Here is a 15,120-nt window from a genome sequence, read left to right as displayed (position 1 = left end):
TGCTGTCTGTTATAACTATAACTAAACTTAATAATGAAATCAGTAATAAATAACGAAGCTAACTTGTGCGATATACATGAAGTCTATTCCACCAAAATCGAAAAACTGGCGCTGGTCTCTGTAATATACGATGCACACAACTGTATTTATGCCAGTGTTGAATTCGTGCGAGTATCAAGTGAAACATTCCTGCTGGTGTACGCAACTGACAAATCACCTTCTTAGCCTACTAATTAAGTTGAGTAATCTTTAAACCTGGCCTGCAATAAACTCTATCTGACTGCTGGTAGCTGTCTTTCTTTGAAGGAACTTGTATTATACGTTGATTAGTTTAAAGTTCAATTGTTTCTGATTTACGTCCGATGCTTAATTATGACGTCATAACGCTTTGCGAGTGACCATGTTATGCCTTAAACGCAGTGCTGTGGATTTCAATAATATTTTATTGTGTTAACAGCAGTATGCAAACAACGGTAGAAGAAGTTCACAGATTTGCCAACTGGTTTATTTCGGTTTCATCTGAGACGTTATTTGAATATGTCATAAAGTTTAAAATACAAGTAGTTTGTCCAGTATGGCTTGCATTGTTTCAAAAGCACACCAACTTACGTCGACCTGGTAAAACGCATACGTGCTCTTAAATGCGAGTGTGAAGCGGTTTAAAAACGTGCAGACAAATTTGAAACACACATTAGATATGCCAAGCCTGTAACTGGGGAGAAGAGGAGGTGGGAGGGCGCTCTTCCTGGAAAACATTTCGCTCCTCCCTGGAAAAATGTGTCAAGGATTGTATTTAAGTGACAATTTTGTGAACATATTTAAGCTTTTAAAAATAAAAACTGCTGTTCTGTTTGTGTTAACAGATTTTCCGTGAACGTCTAATCTCTGTCAGTGGAGCAACTTAAGTACTCGAGTCGATACGGCAACAATCACGGAAATATAATTTTACAAAGAAGAAACCACAGAACCTATTCTAAGTAATTCGGAAAACAATAACATTCTCCAAAGTTCTCTACTTTCTACTTGTCCTGAGCAATTAAAATTTCTCAAAAAGTCTATAGGCCTACGTCTGAAAGCAGTTTAGAATTCAGTTAAAAAGCTACTTCCTTCAAGTTTGGAAAATCCTTAATGAAAAATGCAAAGCTTTAATAAATTAAACGAGTGTTTCACCAAAACAAAACTAACTTCCGAGCCAGCCGTTATACCTCTTAGCACCAACAAGAAACCGGGTGAATCTCATCAACTTCTGCACATTTTAGCTCTCACGCTAATCAAGATTTTTTTTCGGACTCCGTCATTAAATGTTTCACTACCTTTTATGTGTTCCCCTTTCAATTTTTGAAATTTGGTTTCTTTGATTGGACTCAAATCGAATTGCTGGAAACGGTATAACGTCGCTTTACAAGTGTAACTAGACTGATTGGTCGGGCATTTATTTATTTATTTTTATATAAAGATCAATTACGGCGATAATTCCTTTTTTCTATTCATTTTGTTTAGTAGATTGTTTTTATCGTGATTTCTCGGACGCCGGCAAGACGCAATTTTTATTTTTTTTTTAGTCGAACAAGATTTTGATTTGATTTGATTCTGATCGATCGTTTGTTCCGCTATCTGATGTATACGTCATACATACAAATATACATACATAGTACATACATAGAATATTTGTAGACGTTACCGAAATGGGCTATTTTAGTTTACCGCTTAATTCGCCGGGGCACCAATTAATAGATCGGTGCGTATTGCAGGCATATGCTTGCGTAGAGTTAACCGCGTTGTAATGTGCTTTTAAAATTATTGTAAAGCGCTGACCAAATTTTTAGATAAAAGCTTTGTTGTATGACCAGTTGCATGTTGGTGGCGTCATAATAATCTTCTATAGCTTTATTCTTCTTTTCTTATTTCCTTAAATCCGACCGACTAGTTTATGTTACAGACATCTAAAGCTTTTATCTTGCACCTCTTTTCGTATTGTTTATGTTGTCTAGTTGTATGACGTATTGTATTGTGTATTTCGCACCTCTGTCTACAACACTGTTGGATCCTATCAATAATTAATTAATTACAAAGTTTACAAATTCAATTGATTGATAAAGGTGTGAATACAAGGGAGCATATTGCGTGAAAACTAATCATAGGTGAGATTGTTTGTAAAGGAGAGATAAGATTGGGATGAAGCCGATAAGGCATTAAATGGTTTCATTGACAAATTACTTTATATTCGAATTTTAATCGAGTTTACTTGTTTTATTACCTTGCATGGGAAAATCTCTTATCATAACCAACTCCACACTATATTTGTATTTGTGGGCTTTTTAGCTTTTTATCTTAACAAACATTTACTAAAAACGCTTCATCATTCTAAGGTCACCGACAACAAGCTTGTCCAGTTTGAAACAACCAACAGCGAAGATCTCCATATCAACAATGCACAGTCTAAATTGCTTTGTTGAAAGTAGGCAAGTATGTCATCAGACTTTTTGTCTCTCTGCTTGACAGTCACCACAATAAGACACCAGCTGTGCATCACTATAGGACCTTGCTGTTTGTAACTATCGACATTGTCTTATAACAATGCTTCACTTCCATTGGTTGCTTTCAAAAAGCGCGCCGATTTTATACAAAGCAAGTGATTAAAAGCCAGGTACAATGCCCACTGCCTTTCAGTTGTCGATCTGTTAGATTGGAAAGAGCAGTCTAAGGTGAAGGCAGGGAAAATGTTTTAATATTAAACAAAATATATCTTAAACTATTTGTCTGTCGAATCCTGTAGCATGTAAATTGTAACAAACGTTTTTGAAAAGATTTTGAAGTGATCATTTGTTGCGGACGTTGTACCACGCACAGCATAAAGATAAACTTATGGTCTATCTCTAGCAAAGCAGATATTGAGAGTGATCGCATCAGACTAGAAATAATCTGCAGTTTGAATTACATTATTTTCACAGCACTGCGCGCTCAAATATTATCAGACAGCTGTGTTAAAAATGAGACTTTTTTGCGTTTGTGGTAGTTTCTCTATGAAGCCAGCGTCGCAGCTTTTAGGCGAAACACAAACGATCTGAAACGATATAATGCTTCACAATACTTGTTTGTGTATATGCTACTGAATGCAGTAAGAAAACATGAAATTGAGTATACGCTGAACCCAATTTTGTTATTATAACTTTATGATTGTTTAAAAACGTACAAATATTTTCTGGAAATTATGTACAGCGCAATTTATTAGGCAAGATCTTATGTTATAACGCAAAATAATCATTTTCACACGAGATGTATTCCTTCTATCCGTGCTTAGTCGTATGTCTTATCTTATTATAATGAGTGTTTTGCATTATCATAGCATTTCCTTAAACTCAAATGAAAGAAAGTTTTTAGAGATACAGGATTCGGACTGATTAAAAATTTACAAGTTCGATTTGCATTTTAACTAATTCTGATGAAAATAACAGGTAGCTAAAAATATAGGCATATCGTGAACATTAACCACATAATTTTTAGCATAAATGGAATATATAATGTATAATTAATGTAAAGAACGTTGTTTCTGTTTTCTTTCTTTTCTAATGACTATATGACACAATCTTTATAAATATCAGCCATACAACAGAACAGAATTGAGGTTACTCATTTTTCCTCCTCTCAAACAAAACTCTTTTTGCAATTATTTCACATTGTGTGCTTAATTACTTACACAATGCGAAGTTAATTAGTCTAGCGCGAAATGTCAACATAAACGGACCAAGGATAGTGACGGACATTGGAACCAAATGACTGGATTACGACTCTAAATTTTGTGTGTTTCTGGTTCTAATTTTGCGTACGAGTCTTAAACGTTCCCAATATTTTGGTCTTCGTACAATGGCCTACATTTTACGACAGCACGAGCCGAAATAGTTATAAGCAAACGATGATTAAGCCAAACGACCACTTAAACCAAAACAACAGAAAGCATTTTACAATTCCAGACATTTCTGTGAGTGTTACACAAACATTATCCATGTTGGCATTGATTGTAAATTTAATTGTTGGTTTACGTTTATCATCATATCAGAGTTAATACACATCCCCCTAATGTAGAACAGAGAAGCAGAGACAGTAAAAAAATGTGAAATGTTTTTGATTGAAAAGAAGAAACAGTAAAATAGTTAAACAAGGCTATCGCAAATCAGGAATAAATATGTTTATTTTATGGTGAATGTCGATAAATAGAAATGATAGTGATATATTGCAGTGAGATTGTTGGTTACAATACTTGGAATGTTGTTGATTGATACAATACTATTTTATCAATTTATTTAATACATAATATTATAAGTTAGTTAAAAAAGTTTTGCCAACTATTAAACACCAACTTGGGAACTGCCATTTATTACTTTTGTCCTTAAAGGTTTTGACTATAAGATTAACTTCAAAGCGAGAAAAGATAAATAATTGAGTGCTAAATTTCTTGTTTCTCTTCTCTTCGTGCAAATTTGATATAAAGAAGATAATGGTATGATGTGCCAGTGAATTAAATTCTTATATTTAGTATTCATTTTGTAAACAGCTTTGTGCCAGCCTAATAATTCGTAAAGTTTGTCATTGCATACCATAAAAATAATAAGAGCTCGGCAGAATTGTGAAAGACATTTTGTTTTGTTTCCATTCATTTTATGGTATTAAATGATGCTGATATTCAATTTTCAGGATCTCAGTAATTGCTTTGCACAAGTCGCTGTTGAAAGAAAACACGAAGAAGAATGTGACGAGGACAATTATCTGTGTAAGTGTAACTTTTTTAACCAAGTAGTTGCATGTTCAGTATGTTGTCAACCGTCAGTGTATATCGTCGATATGTATATAGTAGAGCTTTGCGATGTCAAAAGATAAACTAAACGACAAATCCCTTAATACACATTAAAATCTTTTTGTCAGTTAATAAGTTTTTCAATTAAAATTAAAATATTTTCATGTACAGTAAAGCATACGCAGTCAGGTCTGATGCTAACATGAGGTCAACTTTTAACTGAAAGCTTAGATAAAACTTTGTTAAACCACAGCAATTATATTAATCGACGATTAACTTTATTTCAAAAAACCTTATTAATTACCACTACGTAACAAATTTTAAAATAAAATTTTGTTTGGCTACATTTATTAAGTGTGTCTGTATGATTTTCAAGCGCTGATTCCAAATATGCTATCAGTTTTTTTCTATCATCGATCGTTTTCAAGATACAACGATTTCCATTTTTTGTGATTTTCCATTAACTGTAGGATTTTTAAGCGGTTATGATCTGTGTCTGTCAGCATTATCATGTTGTAAATCGGCGTCCTATTTACTTGAGGAAGTAAATGGGAGTGGGAATGTGAAATGAAGACGAATGTGCTTTTATTTTTATCTCAGTTTTCATTTTATCTGAGCCTGTTAAATTCAGTATAGTCTCATTAGAAAGTCGTGTTTAGTGTTTACAGAGAGAAGTATGCCATGTGATTACATTTTGAAAGTTAATTCTTGTGTAAACGTTAGATTCAGTTCATCTTTTAAATAGTAGAATCAAAAGGTTCTGATTCATTTATTCAAAACATAGTAATAGACAACATATAACATTATTAGAAATTTCACATTTTAAGTTGTACAAACATTTAAAAAGATTCCACTAGGCGCATCAAAGTAACTGCAACAATTTGCCAACTGATGACTGGAACCACTCTTGAAGTCTGGACATCAATTAGCCAAGAATCTTGTATGGGACTTATTAGGCGCATGTGGCATCCACGAAAAAAATGTCACATTTTTATCATCAGAGAAATTTTAGCAAAAAAAAGTGCATTATCCTTTTCAATACTAAGTTGGTTGTTACATGAAAACTTCAGCCGGCTGACAACAGTTCATTTAACCGGCCAAATTCTCACTTACTTTTTTTCTAAATTAACAAAACCACCTTAACTGCAAATATCAAATTTTTGTTGTGCTCTAGCGAATCGGTTGATCACGTGACAAGGATGAAATCTGGTAAACTATCATGAATTTATATTAGTTTTTATGTAGGGACAAAATCTTTCATTTATTTGCACGGGTTTGCGAAATATGAGCAATGGGCCTTATTAGGGACCGGGCCTTATTCGGTACAGGTACCTTATATATATATTGAACATAATATACATACATCAGTCAAACTGCAAAACTTAAACTCCAAAACTTGAATCACATAAGATTAGCACGTCATGAAAGAAATCGATCAAGATATCTAAGAACGCTAATAGCACTAACTTAACAGATTTATAACTGATGAGTTAATATTCTGAAAGTATATTTGTTTTATTCTCTAAAAGTTTTCTAGATTATTCTGCGGTATTTCATGACTAAATATGCAGCTAATGATTGGCTAGTAATCAGGTCAAGGTAAAGACTGCACAGCGCTATGCGGTTCTAGTGACAATAATACCCCAATGAATACAGCATTAAACTTTACCATATGACATAGTTGACGAAGAGCAAACCAGACATAGTTGACACCTTGGAGTTGACAAAGATGCATTCTACCCCACTCATTGAACCAACACTCGTCACAAACGAAAACAATTAGTCATTGAAATGTCAACAAAATTGTTTACAAAAACGTTTATGTTGTTTATAGTTAGACCTGTACATACTGCAAATTTTTCGATGACAACTCTTGCATTTTACAGATTGTGAAGACTGCGAAAAAATGTTAAAGAATGGATGTTCGGTCCATAGCTTTAAAGTTCCTAACAGCCGTATGAAATGGGTAAATTGAAATATTTATTTTGGTGGTTCAGGTTGTTGACTCACTTTTCTTTCTTTAATGCCATCATTGTAAATTCAAACTTTTACACGATTCCAAACTTGGACTTTGTAGGGAATGCCCAAACGAGCTCAGCGTACATGCCCGCGAGGCATATTAATCGGAATGTCAGATATTTTAATTGGTAAAAGTGGTTCATGGACTATCATAGACTTTTCCAAGAATACAGTGTTTGGACCATACGAAGGTGAATATATCGACCAGCACAATATGCAAAGATTTTGTCCGTCGCATGAAGGCGGATACTCGTGGGGGGTGAGTGTTACGAGTAATATTCTGATAATCTGGTTTACTTCACATAAACACACGTTGAAGCTATTGATTTTGTAAGTCCATAAAACCGCTTAGTTTGTGTTTAACGATTTAAATAACTCACTGTTGATTACTCAGTGTCTGTCAGGTTCCTTTACGGAGCACCCTTGTAGGTAGGACCTTTATAAAATTTTCAAATCGTACTGATGTTTGCAGATTTACAAAAATGGGAAGCTCTCACATTACATAGATGGAGGAGATGAGAGTAAAAGTAGCTGGCTCAGATACATCCGACGCGCAAGGTGAGATTTGTTGATTATATTGATGATAACATTGGCTCATCAGACGAAGACAATGACAGCTTTTAACGACGCAAAATTTTTTTAATTGTCAATGATCACATTTTATACTGTTCAAACATACCTTGTCGAACGAAGCGTTACTGATTTATGCACTTACACATATAGTATTCTTATGTATCATTTTTAGAATATTTTTAAGAAACATTTTGTCAAGCAAAAATGATTTTAGGAACGAGGAAGAACAAAATGTGGAAGCATTTCAGTTCCAAGGCAAGATCTATTTCCGCACAATTAAAAACATTGCAAAGAGATCGGAACTTTTGTTTTGGTACGATAAGAAATATGCTGAATTTCTCGGATTATTAACAAAGGAAGCAAGCAGGAAGAAAATGGAAGAACTTGCACCAAAACCTTTCTGTTTATTTTAAATTAACGGAAACTAGGCAGCTATTTTTTTCACCGAGAACATTTGAATATACAATTACAGAACAAATATGGTTCCAGAACATTTTTTTAGCTGAGTCGGCAAGAAGTGCAATCACACGACACGCTGTACATATGATTTTGACTGCTGTACATTTGATGTCATTGGTTAATTTAAACATTTAAAGCAGGTTTTGTGGTTGATTGATTGTTCTTGTGATTGACAGTTTGCTGTGTTTCATTTTTCAATAAACGTTGTATTTGCCGTAACTAGTAGAAATGTGCTTGACGTTGATTGGCTGTGGTTCGTCTACCAAACATGTTTGCTGCACATTTGTAAGTCTACACATAGTAATGTGTACAAGTTCTAGGTTGGTTTAATTTAGGGTTACCATATTTTCGTGGCCTAAAATCCGGACACTCTTTAGTGCCCGCTAGCGGTTTTTTAAATGAGGTATGAACACATTGTCTCTCAATATGACGTCACACTACCAATCCTTTGCCTATCTATTGTATAACGGAGTGGATTTTTGAACATAGTGTCGTGAATTCACTAGGCTATTAGGCCTAGTGAATTGGGTCTGCAACAGACTTCTTGTTGCGCTATTTTTCTACTGCTTTATAATTTTCTTCAGCGAATATACGCTCTTATCGTTTCAGACATGTTCTATATTTTGCAATGTCGACCAAGATATAAGGCCTTCAGGTACTAGCCCAGCTCCACTCATCCATGTATCCCAAATAGAGCGCTGTATTGTCGTGTATGACGTAACAATGAAATTATTACCCGAAACGCAACAAACAATTTAAAAAAACTCCGGACATTTAAGCATATTTTAGCATTCCCCCCCGGACGCAGTTTGAACACTAAAATTCCGGACATGTCCTGGGAAATCCGGACGTATGGCAACCCTAGTTAATTGGTTGATAGGTCCGCTACAGTCGGTTTAAAAGATCATGAACCTCGACGCATCTGTCTTTGGACATCGGTATAAAATCAACGCCTCTTGTCATACTTATCTTTTGCTCATTCATTGAAACTTAAACTAGATATGTCCATATTTGTTGTTGAATACTTTTTCCTTTCATGGAATCTGGTTGTGCCACTATCTCTCTTTCGAGCAAGAAAACAGCAGTTTTACGTTATGTTGCAAGTAAGTCAACATGTACAGTACACCAAACATGTATTACAGATGAAGAGAAGGTAAACCTATAAGGTTCCGAATAACGTTGCAACCTTATCAAAACACGTTTTACTACGTATTAAAATAAAAGAGTTACACTTTTTATCTTACAAAAAACAGTCAAAAACGTATTTTAAACAATAACAGGACTTTTATGTTTCAGTAAATATTATAATTATGAAAAAAATATCAGAAAATAATGTTTAAATAAACCAACGTTTAAAAATATTATAATATTCAAAATCTGGACAAGTGGATAAGTTTGGGCTGCCCCAATCATCAGTTGATGTTTAGTTCAGACTCTCTCCGCACTCTTTTGGCTTTGTTATTGTGACGAGATAATGATGTGAAAGTTCCAAGAACTTTCTTACCTTTCATCCGGTAAAGTTTGCTGTACTTTTGGTGAAGGTTTTCTCGTTACTATTGTAACCAAACTTTTTCTTAACCAGGAACTGCCCACTCCACAGCTAGTCAAATAGCTAGGTTTGCTTTAACATCTTTTAATGGCATTTTCTTCAATAAAAACAATGATCTTCTCGCTATCAAACCCCAACGTAGACTGATTTTACACTAGCTCAACACCACACAGCCGAGCGCAACATTCCCACAAAACCAATTCCACGCGACTAAGGAATCCCCGTGGGACGCTAAATACATTACTAATTGGGCCCTCGGGCTAACGATCTGAGACGTCACGAGTATAAACAAGTAAAACACAGCATATCGTGAACATGCATAAAGACAATGCGAATAAAAACGGTGTATAAGTTATAACGTGATGGATATAAAAACGGTGTATAAAAATACTCTCGTGACACTATTGCATCCGGTCTTAGAAAGTCTCCCTGACAATGATCTATCATTGATCAATCAATGATCAGTTGATCACTTTTGTAACCAACTACAGGTCGGCATGGTGTAGGCTTGGTTTTAACTTGATGGAAACTGTTGTCGGTCAAATAATTCCGGTTCGGATAAAGATTGTAGCTAAACATTGGCATGTATATTGACAAAATGTTTATTTTAAACCCAGACTTTTGCCTTGCATTAGTTTCGGGGAATCGAGGGAAAAAAGCAGCTAACACTCCTTTGTTCTATGACTGAAACTGAAACATCCTTGCAGTCTTTCTAGCGGTTCTACAAAAAACGGCGCGCTAAAACGTCTGCTCAAGCTCAAACATCGTACTTCAGAAATAACTTCTGAGGTTTTACCACTTGTCCAACAAACGCTTTGATCTCCCGTGTACGAATCACAGAACCGCTTCGACGAATCTTTGTCGACTCGAACAAGCTTTTTTGGGGAAAATGTTTCATAATCTTTTTCGTTGTTGTTTAGAAGACTTTTGTAATTTTTCGGTAACCAAGTGTTTTATTAGGGTAGGGTATCTGTTGATGCGATAAGTAACATTTTCAACGGTATTACGTGTCGCGGTTCACCTTGAATGTGGGAAGGCAGCCAGGCTAAAAAAATCTTGGTTACAAATACACTTCTTTTGTAACATAGCAGTATCAAGCAAGGCGTTGTTTTATTATTCATTTGCTATTAACACTGGCTAATAGAAAAAATGTTTTTTCGAGTGCCAAAGATATTTTAGCAGTTCTAGGGTAATTTTGGACCGCTGAATCCGAAAATGACCTTCGTTTCTTTGAATTTGCTTAAGAGAAAAATCACCAACTTTGTATTTGCCAAATTCGAACACAAGCATCATTAGCAGGCGTATTAAAAATGTCTCTTAGTTAGTATTCAATCCTTATTTCCTACCAGGTTCCAATGTAATACGTTAGAGTGTCGTTGAAAAATTTCATTACTTCAGTAGTACAACATTGAAATCGATTTTGAGATTTACCACGTTGTTGAATCCATTTTCCATATCACATGATAGTCAGTGTTATGTAAATTGTTGTATTGTACATCTTCAGTATACAAGCGTTTTATGATGGAGCTTTCACAGCAAACTGCGCATTACACACTATCAGGCAGTTGATGGGAGTGCAAAGTGGATTTATCATTCTGATAGCTATGGTTTTTTTGTGATGCTTATCACATGTAGGCTACTGTTAGATCGGCCAGTAGATCTTATTGTGTAGCTATAGTTTATGAGATTAGATAAACTTTTTGCCAAAGTCATAGCTCTATGGCTAGAGAAATGTAGGCCTACATCACGACTGTTATTTGAGCTCATCATACTCAAGTAACTAAAGTTTGGATTTAAGAGATATGCTTGTCACGAAGAAGCTGTCGCAATGATCCTGATAAATTTTGGAATAACCAAAGAAAAGCTATCACTGACTGTGAGGATATGATGAGGCGTATTATAAACTGAAGTTTGGTAACCATAAGTCATGGGCACCGCATATTGTCAGCAAAGGATGCACAGAAAGCGGAATGAGAGCACGCCTAAAAATCATTCTGACGACTGCTACTTTTGTTTGGTTGGTCTAAAAGGGTTCAATCAAAGAAAAGAAAATTTGTAACCACTGACTATTGTTCATTAACAGTTTACAATACTTTGATCATTACTAAAAATAGAATTTGAAGTTGTTAGTATTGCATAATTTTCTAAGATTTTTACATTAGACCTCACTTGCTCATAAAAGGCTTTTTGTGGTAAAAGTTGCAGTCTTTCATGATATTGCATCGAAAGTAATAGAATACTGTATGGACATGCTCATAAATACAGATACAGTGTCATACGAGTTGTAACATAAAGGGGATATCACTGTGAGAATTTGCACAAAACAAAACTATGGAATATCTCAAAAATTAATGCCATTTTTAGATTCAGTGCATAAAGTTATCCTAAAACCATTGAAACTTTCTTCGCACAAAAATATCTGTTGGCCAGTAATAATCAATAATGTCAAAGCGTATCAGTTTGTTTCCGCGCAATTACAGTAAAAACATTTCAAGTGGATTAAAATTGTGCTTTGGTGCTAAAAGCAATAATTTAATAGGCAGAACGACACACTGTAATGGAAAACCTTTTTCGGTTAAGACAGTTTTATGTCTTCATGTCGGGAAATTTTTGATTTATGCTCACCTTTGTGTCGTATTACTTTTGCAAAGTAGTGCTGGAATCGCTATCGCCTCATGTTAGCCTGTAGGCTAGACTGAAGCGTCATTTCATCGGAAAATATTTGGCACAGTTTGGAACGTTCGAAGCTGAGTTGAGCAATGACCACCTGCTCAATAATTATCCACATAGTCTCTAGCCAGTGTGTTAGATCATCATATCATGGATATGATATGCATGTACTTGGTATGCTCTACGTTAATGTGCAGAGAAAAGCACATGTACACCCTTTTCTGTAGTTCAAGACCTAGTGGATTAGTTGAACTTGAACGCATTGTGCTAAGTAATGGAAACTTTTTGATAGTGCTAATCCAAGTGGTAGTAGTAAAGGTATTAATATAACCTGGTTTGTTCATATTATATCTTGGGTGACATAGAAACACGATATTGGTTTAGTTTGCCAAATGTTCATTTGCATTTGTTGCAAATTCATCTCTGCTGGAAATGCATGGATATCCAGCGTTTACTTATTAAAGTAAAGGTGGTATCTCCAAGCAGTATTGCTACAATTACTACGGCTAACCTAGAAGAAAGCCATGAAATCGGTGGATTTCTGGGTTACTTCTCAGAACAAGGATTCATGAAACGTATTTTAACTTGGTAACGAAAACATTACTTGAATACCATGTAAAGGTATAAAAAGTCATACAGTAATTTGATTACCACATGTGGAGTTCGAGGAGATCTTCCTTTTGTAGAACATTTGTCTTTAAATGCTTCCCGCAAGACAGATTAGAAGGCTGTGTGCCAGTGATGTTTAAGTCCATTCTAAAGACACTTGAATAATGGGTTATTGAAACATGCACAAAGTACAAATGCAAACAGCAACACCGTTATGATGTTTGTTTAGGAGTATTTCCATTTATTATTCGTTCAGTCGTTCCAGAGGACCTTCCAATATGAGATGTTTATCTGTCACTGGTAAAAGTGTTTGACATTGCGTTTGCACCAAAAGATATGCATGAACTAGATAAATGTTCATGCCTATGTTTGGTAGATGATGCATCTTGCATAAAACATAATCCACACGTTCTACTGTACGTAGTGAGCAGTCCAATACTGGCCACATATGGTTAAATGTTAAAGCAAAGGCAAGATTTACTTCCGGGCAATTAAAAACGTTGCAAGTGGATCTGAGATTGTGTTTTGGTACGAGAAGAAATATGCTGAATTACTTGGAGTATCAACAATGGAATCAAAACGAAAGGAAATGGAAGACGTTTCACAACTAACTGAATTTAGCAACATAAGTAAAAGTTAGTCGTGTGTGTTTTCTGGTTAACTTGGATATATTATTGGAGTTGCGTTGTTAAGTCAGATTATCGTGGCTTAGGGATATCTCAGGTAACAGGCAATAAAGATGATGTTATACAAACGACGAACGTCATAGGTATATAGTTATGGATACGATGAGTAAAAATTTAGTAGTAATTCTAATTATAACTTCTTTGATTTTTTTAGCTGAGTCGGCAAGAAGTGCAATCACACGACACGCTGTACATATGATTTTGACTGCTACAGTAAGAACGGAATGCTCTCACATTATATCGTTGGAGATGATGTGAAGACAAGTAGTTGGCTGAGATACGTCAAGTGCACAAGGTGAGATTTATTTCCTTCACGACATGATAAGCTCATTGGGCGAAGACAATGACGGCTCCGATCAAAAACAAATTTCTACATATCAATTATCATCTTGTCCGGCACAGCGTTATTGAATTATGCATATATGCTTTGACAATTTTGAGAGAAATATTTCATAAAACATTAATATTTTCAGGATCGCGGAAAAACAAAATGTGACAGCCTACTAGTACCAAGGCAACATTTACTTCCGGGCAATTAAAAACATTGCAAGTGGATCTGAAATTGTGTTTTGCTACGAGAAGAAATATGCTGAGTTACTTGGACTATCAACAATGGAATCAAAACGAAAAACATTTCACAACTAACTGAATTTAGCAACATAAGTAAAAGTTGGTCTTGTGTGTTTTCTGGTGTTGGTATAAAAACTTCAAAACTGTAAGCAAGATTAGTGGTAACGCTCACTTAGATATCTGATTGGAGTTGTGTTGTAAAGCTAGAAAGTACCGTGGCTTAGGCTCAGGTAACAGGCAACAAAGCTGATGTTATACAAACGAGGAACGTCATAGGTATAGATACGATGAGTACAAATTACCACGTTAAAATTAAAATACAACTAAATTTAATTTTAACTTCTTTGAATTTTCAAGCTTGTGAAAAAAGTGAGAGCATTTCTTCCAACCGAGAAGCTATGAACGGACATTTAAATATCGAGCGTGGAGAGAGGAATGTTGAAAATCAAAACCGGTGATGATGTGATTTTTTCACGAATCGTTCTAATCTCTTAAGCTACAAAATAAGATAGGCTACTGGCTGATGTAACATGAGTACAGTAGCCTACATGTGATAAGCATCACAAAAAAACCATCCATAGCTATCAGAATGATAAATCCACTTTGCACTCCCATCAACTACCTGATAGTGTGTAATGCGCAGTTTGCTGCATCATAAATCGCTTGTATAATGAAGATGTACAATTGGAGTCTACAACGTGGTAAATCTCAAAAGCGTTTTCAATATTGCACTACGGAAGTAATGGGATTTTACAACGACACTAAAACGTATTGGAACCTGGTGAGAAATAAGGAATGAATACTACCTATGCGACATTTCTAAGACGTTTGCTAAAAATGCTTGCAATTTGACAAATAAAAAGTTCACCATTTTTCTCTTGAGCTAGTTCAAAGAAACGAATGTCATTTTCGGATTCAGCAAATAATAAAACAACGTCTTGCTTGATACTGCTGTGTTACAAAAAAGTGTATTTGTCACCAAGATTTTGTATAGCCACATTCACGATGAACCGCGACAGCATACCCTAAAAATATCATAAACTAAACAAATGTTCATGCCTATGTTTGATAGATGATGCATCTTGCATAAAACATAATCCACACGTTCTACTGTACGTAGTGAGCAGTCCAATACTGGCCACAGATTGTTAAATGTGAACGAATCTTGAAACAAGAGCATTGACTTTGAAACA

The 15,120-nt window shown here is 35.1% G+C and overlaps 1 protein-coding gene across 1 annotated transcript; it reads left to right on the top strand.

Annotated features, from left to right (window-relative positions):
• Nucleotides 1–4,371: 4,371 nt before the first annotated feature.
• Nucleotides 4,372–8,062, top strand: LOC143453316 (histone-lysine N-methyltransferase PRDM7-like). The gene is made up of 6 exons (XM_076954598.1): nt 4,372–4,498; nt 4,693–4,768; nt 6,679–6,758; nt 6,870–7,070; nt 7,284–7,369; nt 7,599–8,062. Exons 1-6 carry the CDS (start codon nt 4,496–4,498, stop codon nt 7,795–7,797), a joined length of 645 nt encoding a protein of 214 aa, XP_076810713.1. The 5' UTR covers nt 4,372–4,495; the 3' UTR covers nt 7,798–8,062.
• Nucleotides 8,063–15,120: the final 7,058 nt, after the last annotated feature.

This window comes from Clavelina lepadiformis, chromosome 4 (assembly GCF_947623445.1).
Source record: "Clavelina lepadiformis chromosome 4, kaClaLepa1.1, whole genome shotgun sequence".
NCBI lineage: Eukaryota > Metazoa > Chordata > Ascidiacea > Aplousobranchia > Clavelinidae > Clavelina > Clavelina lepadiformis.
The sequence above is the reverse complement of the archived record's forward strand: the minus strand, read 5'-3'. Positions and strand labels throughout refer to the sequence as shown.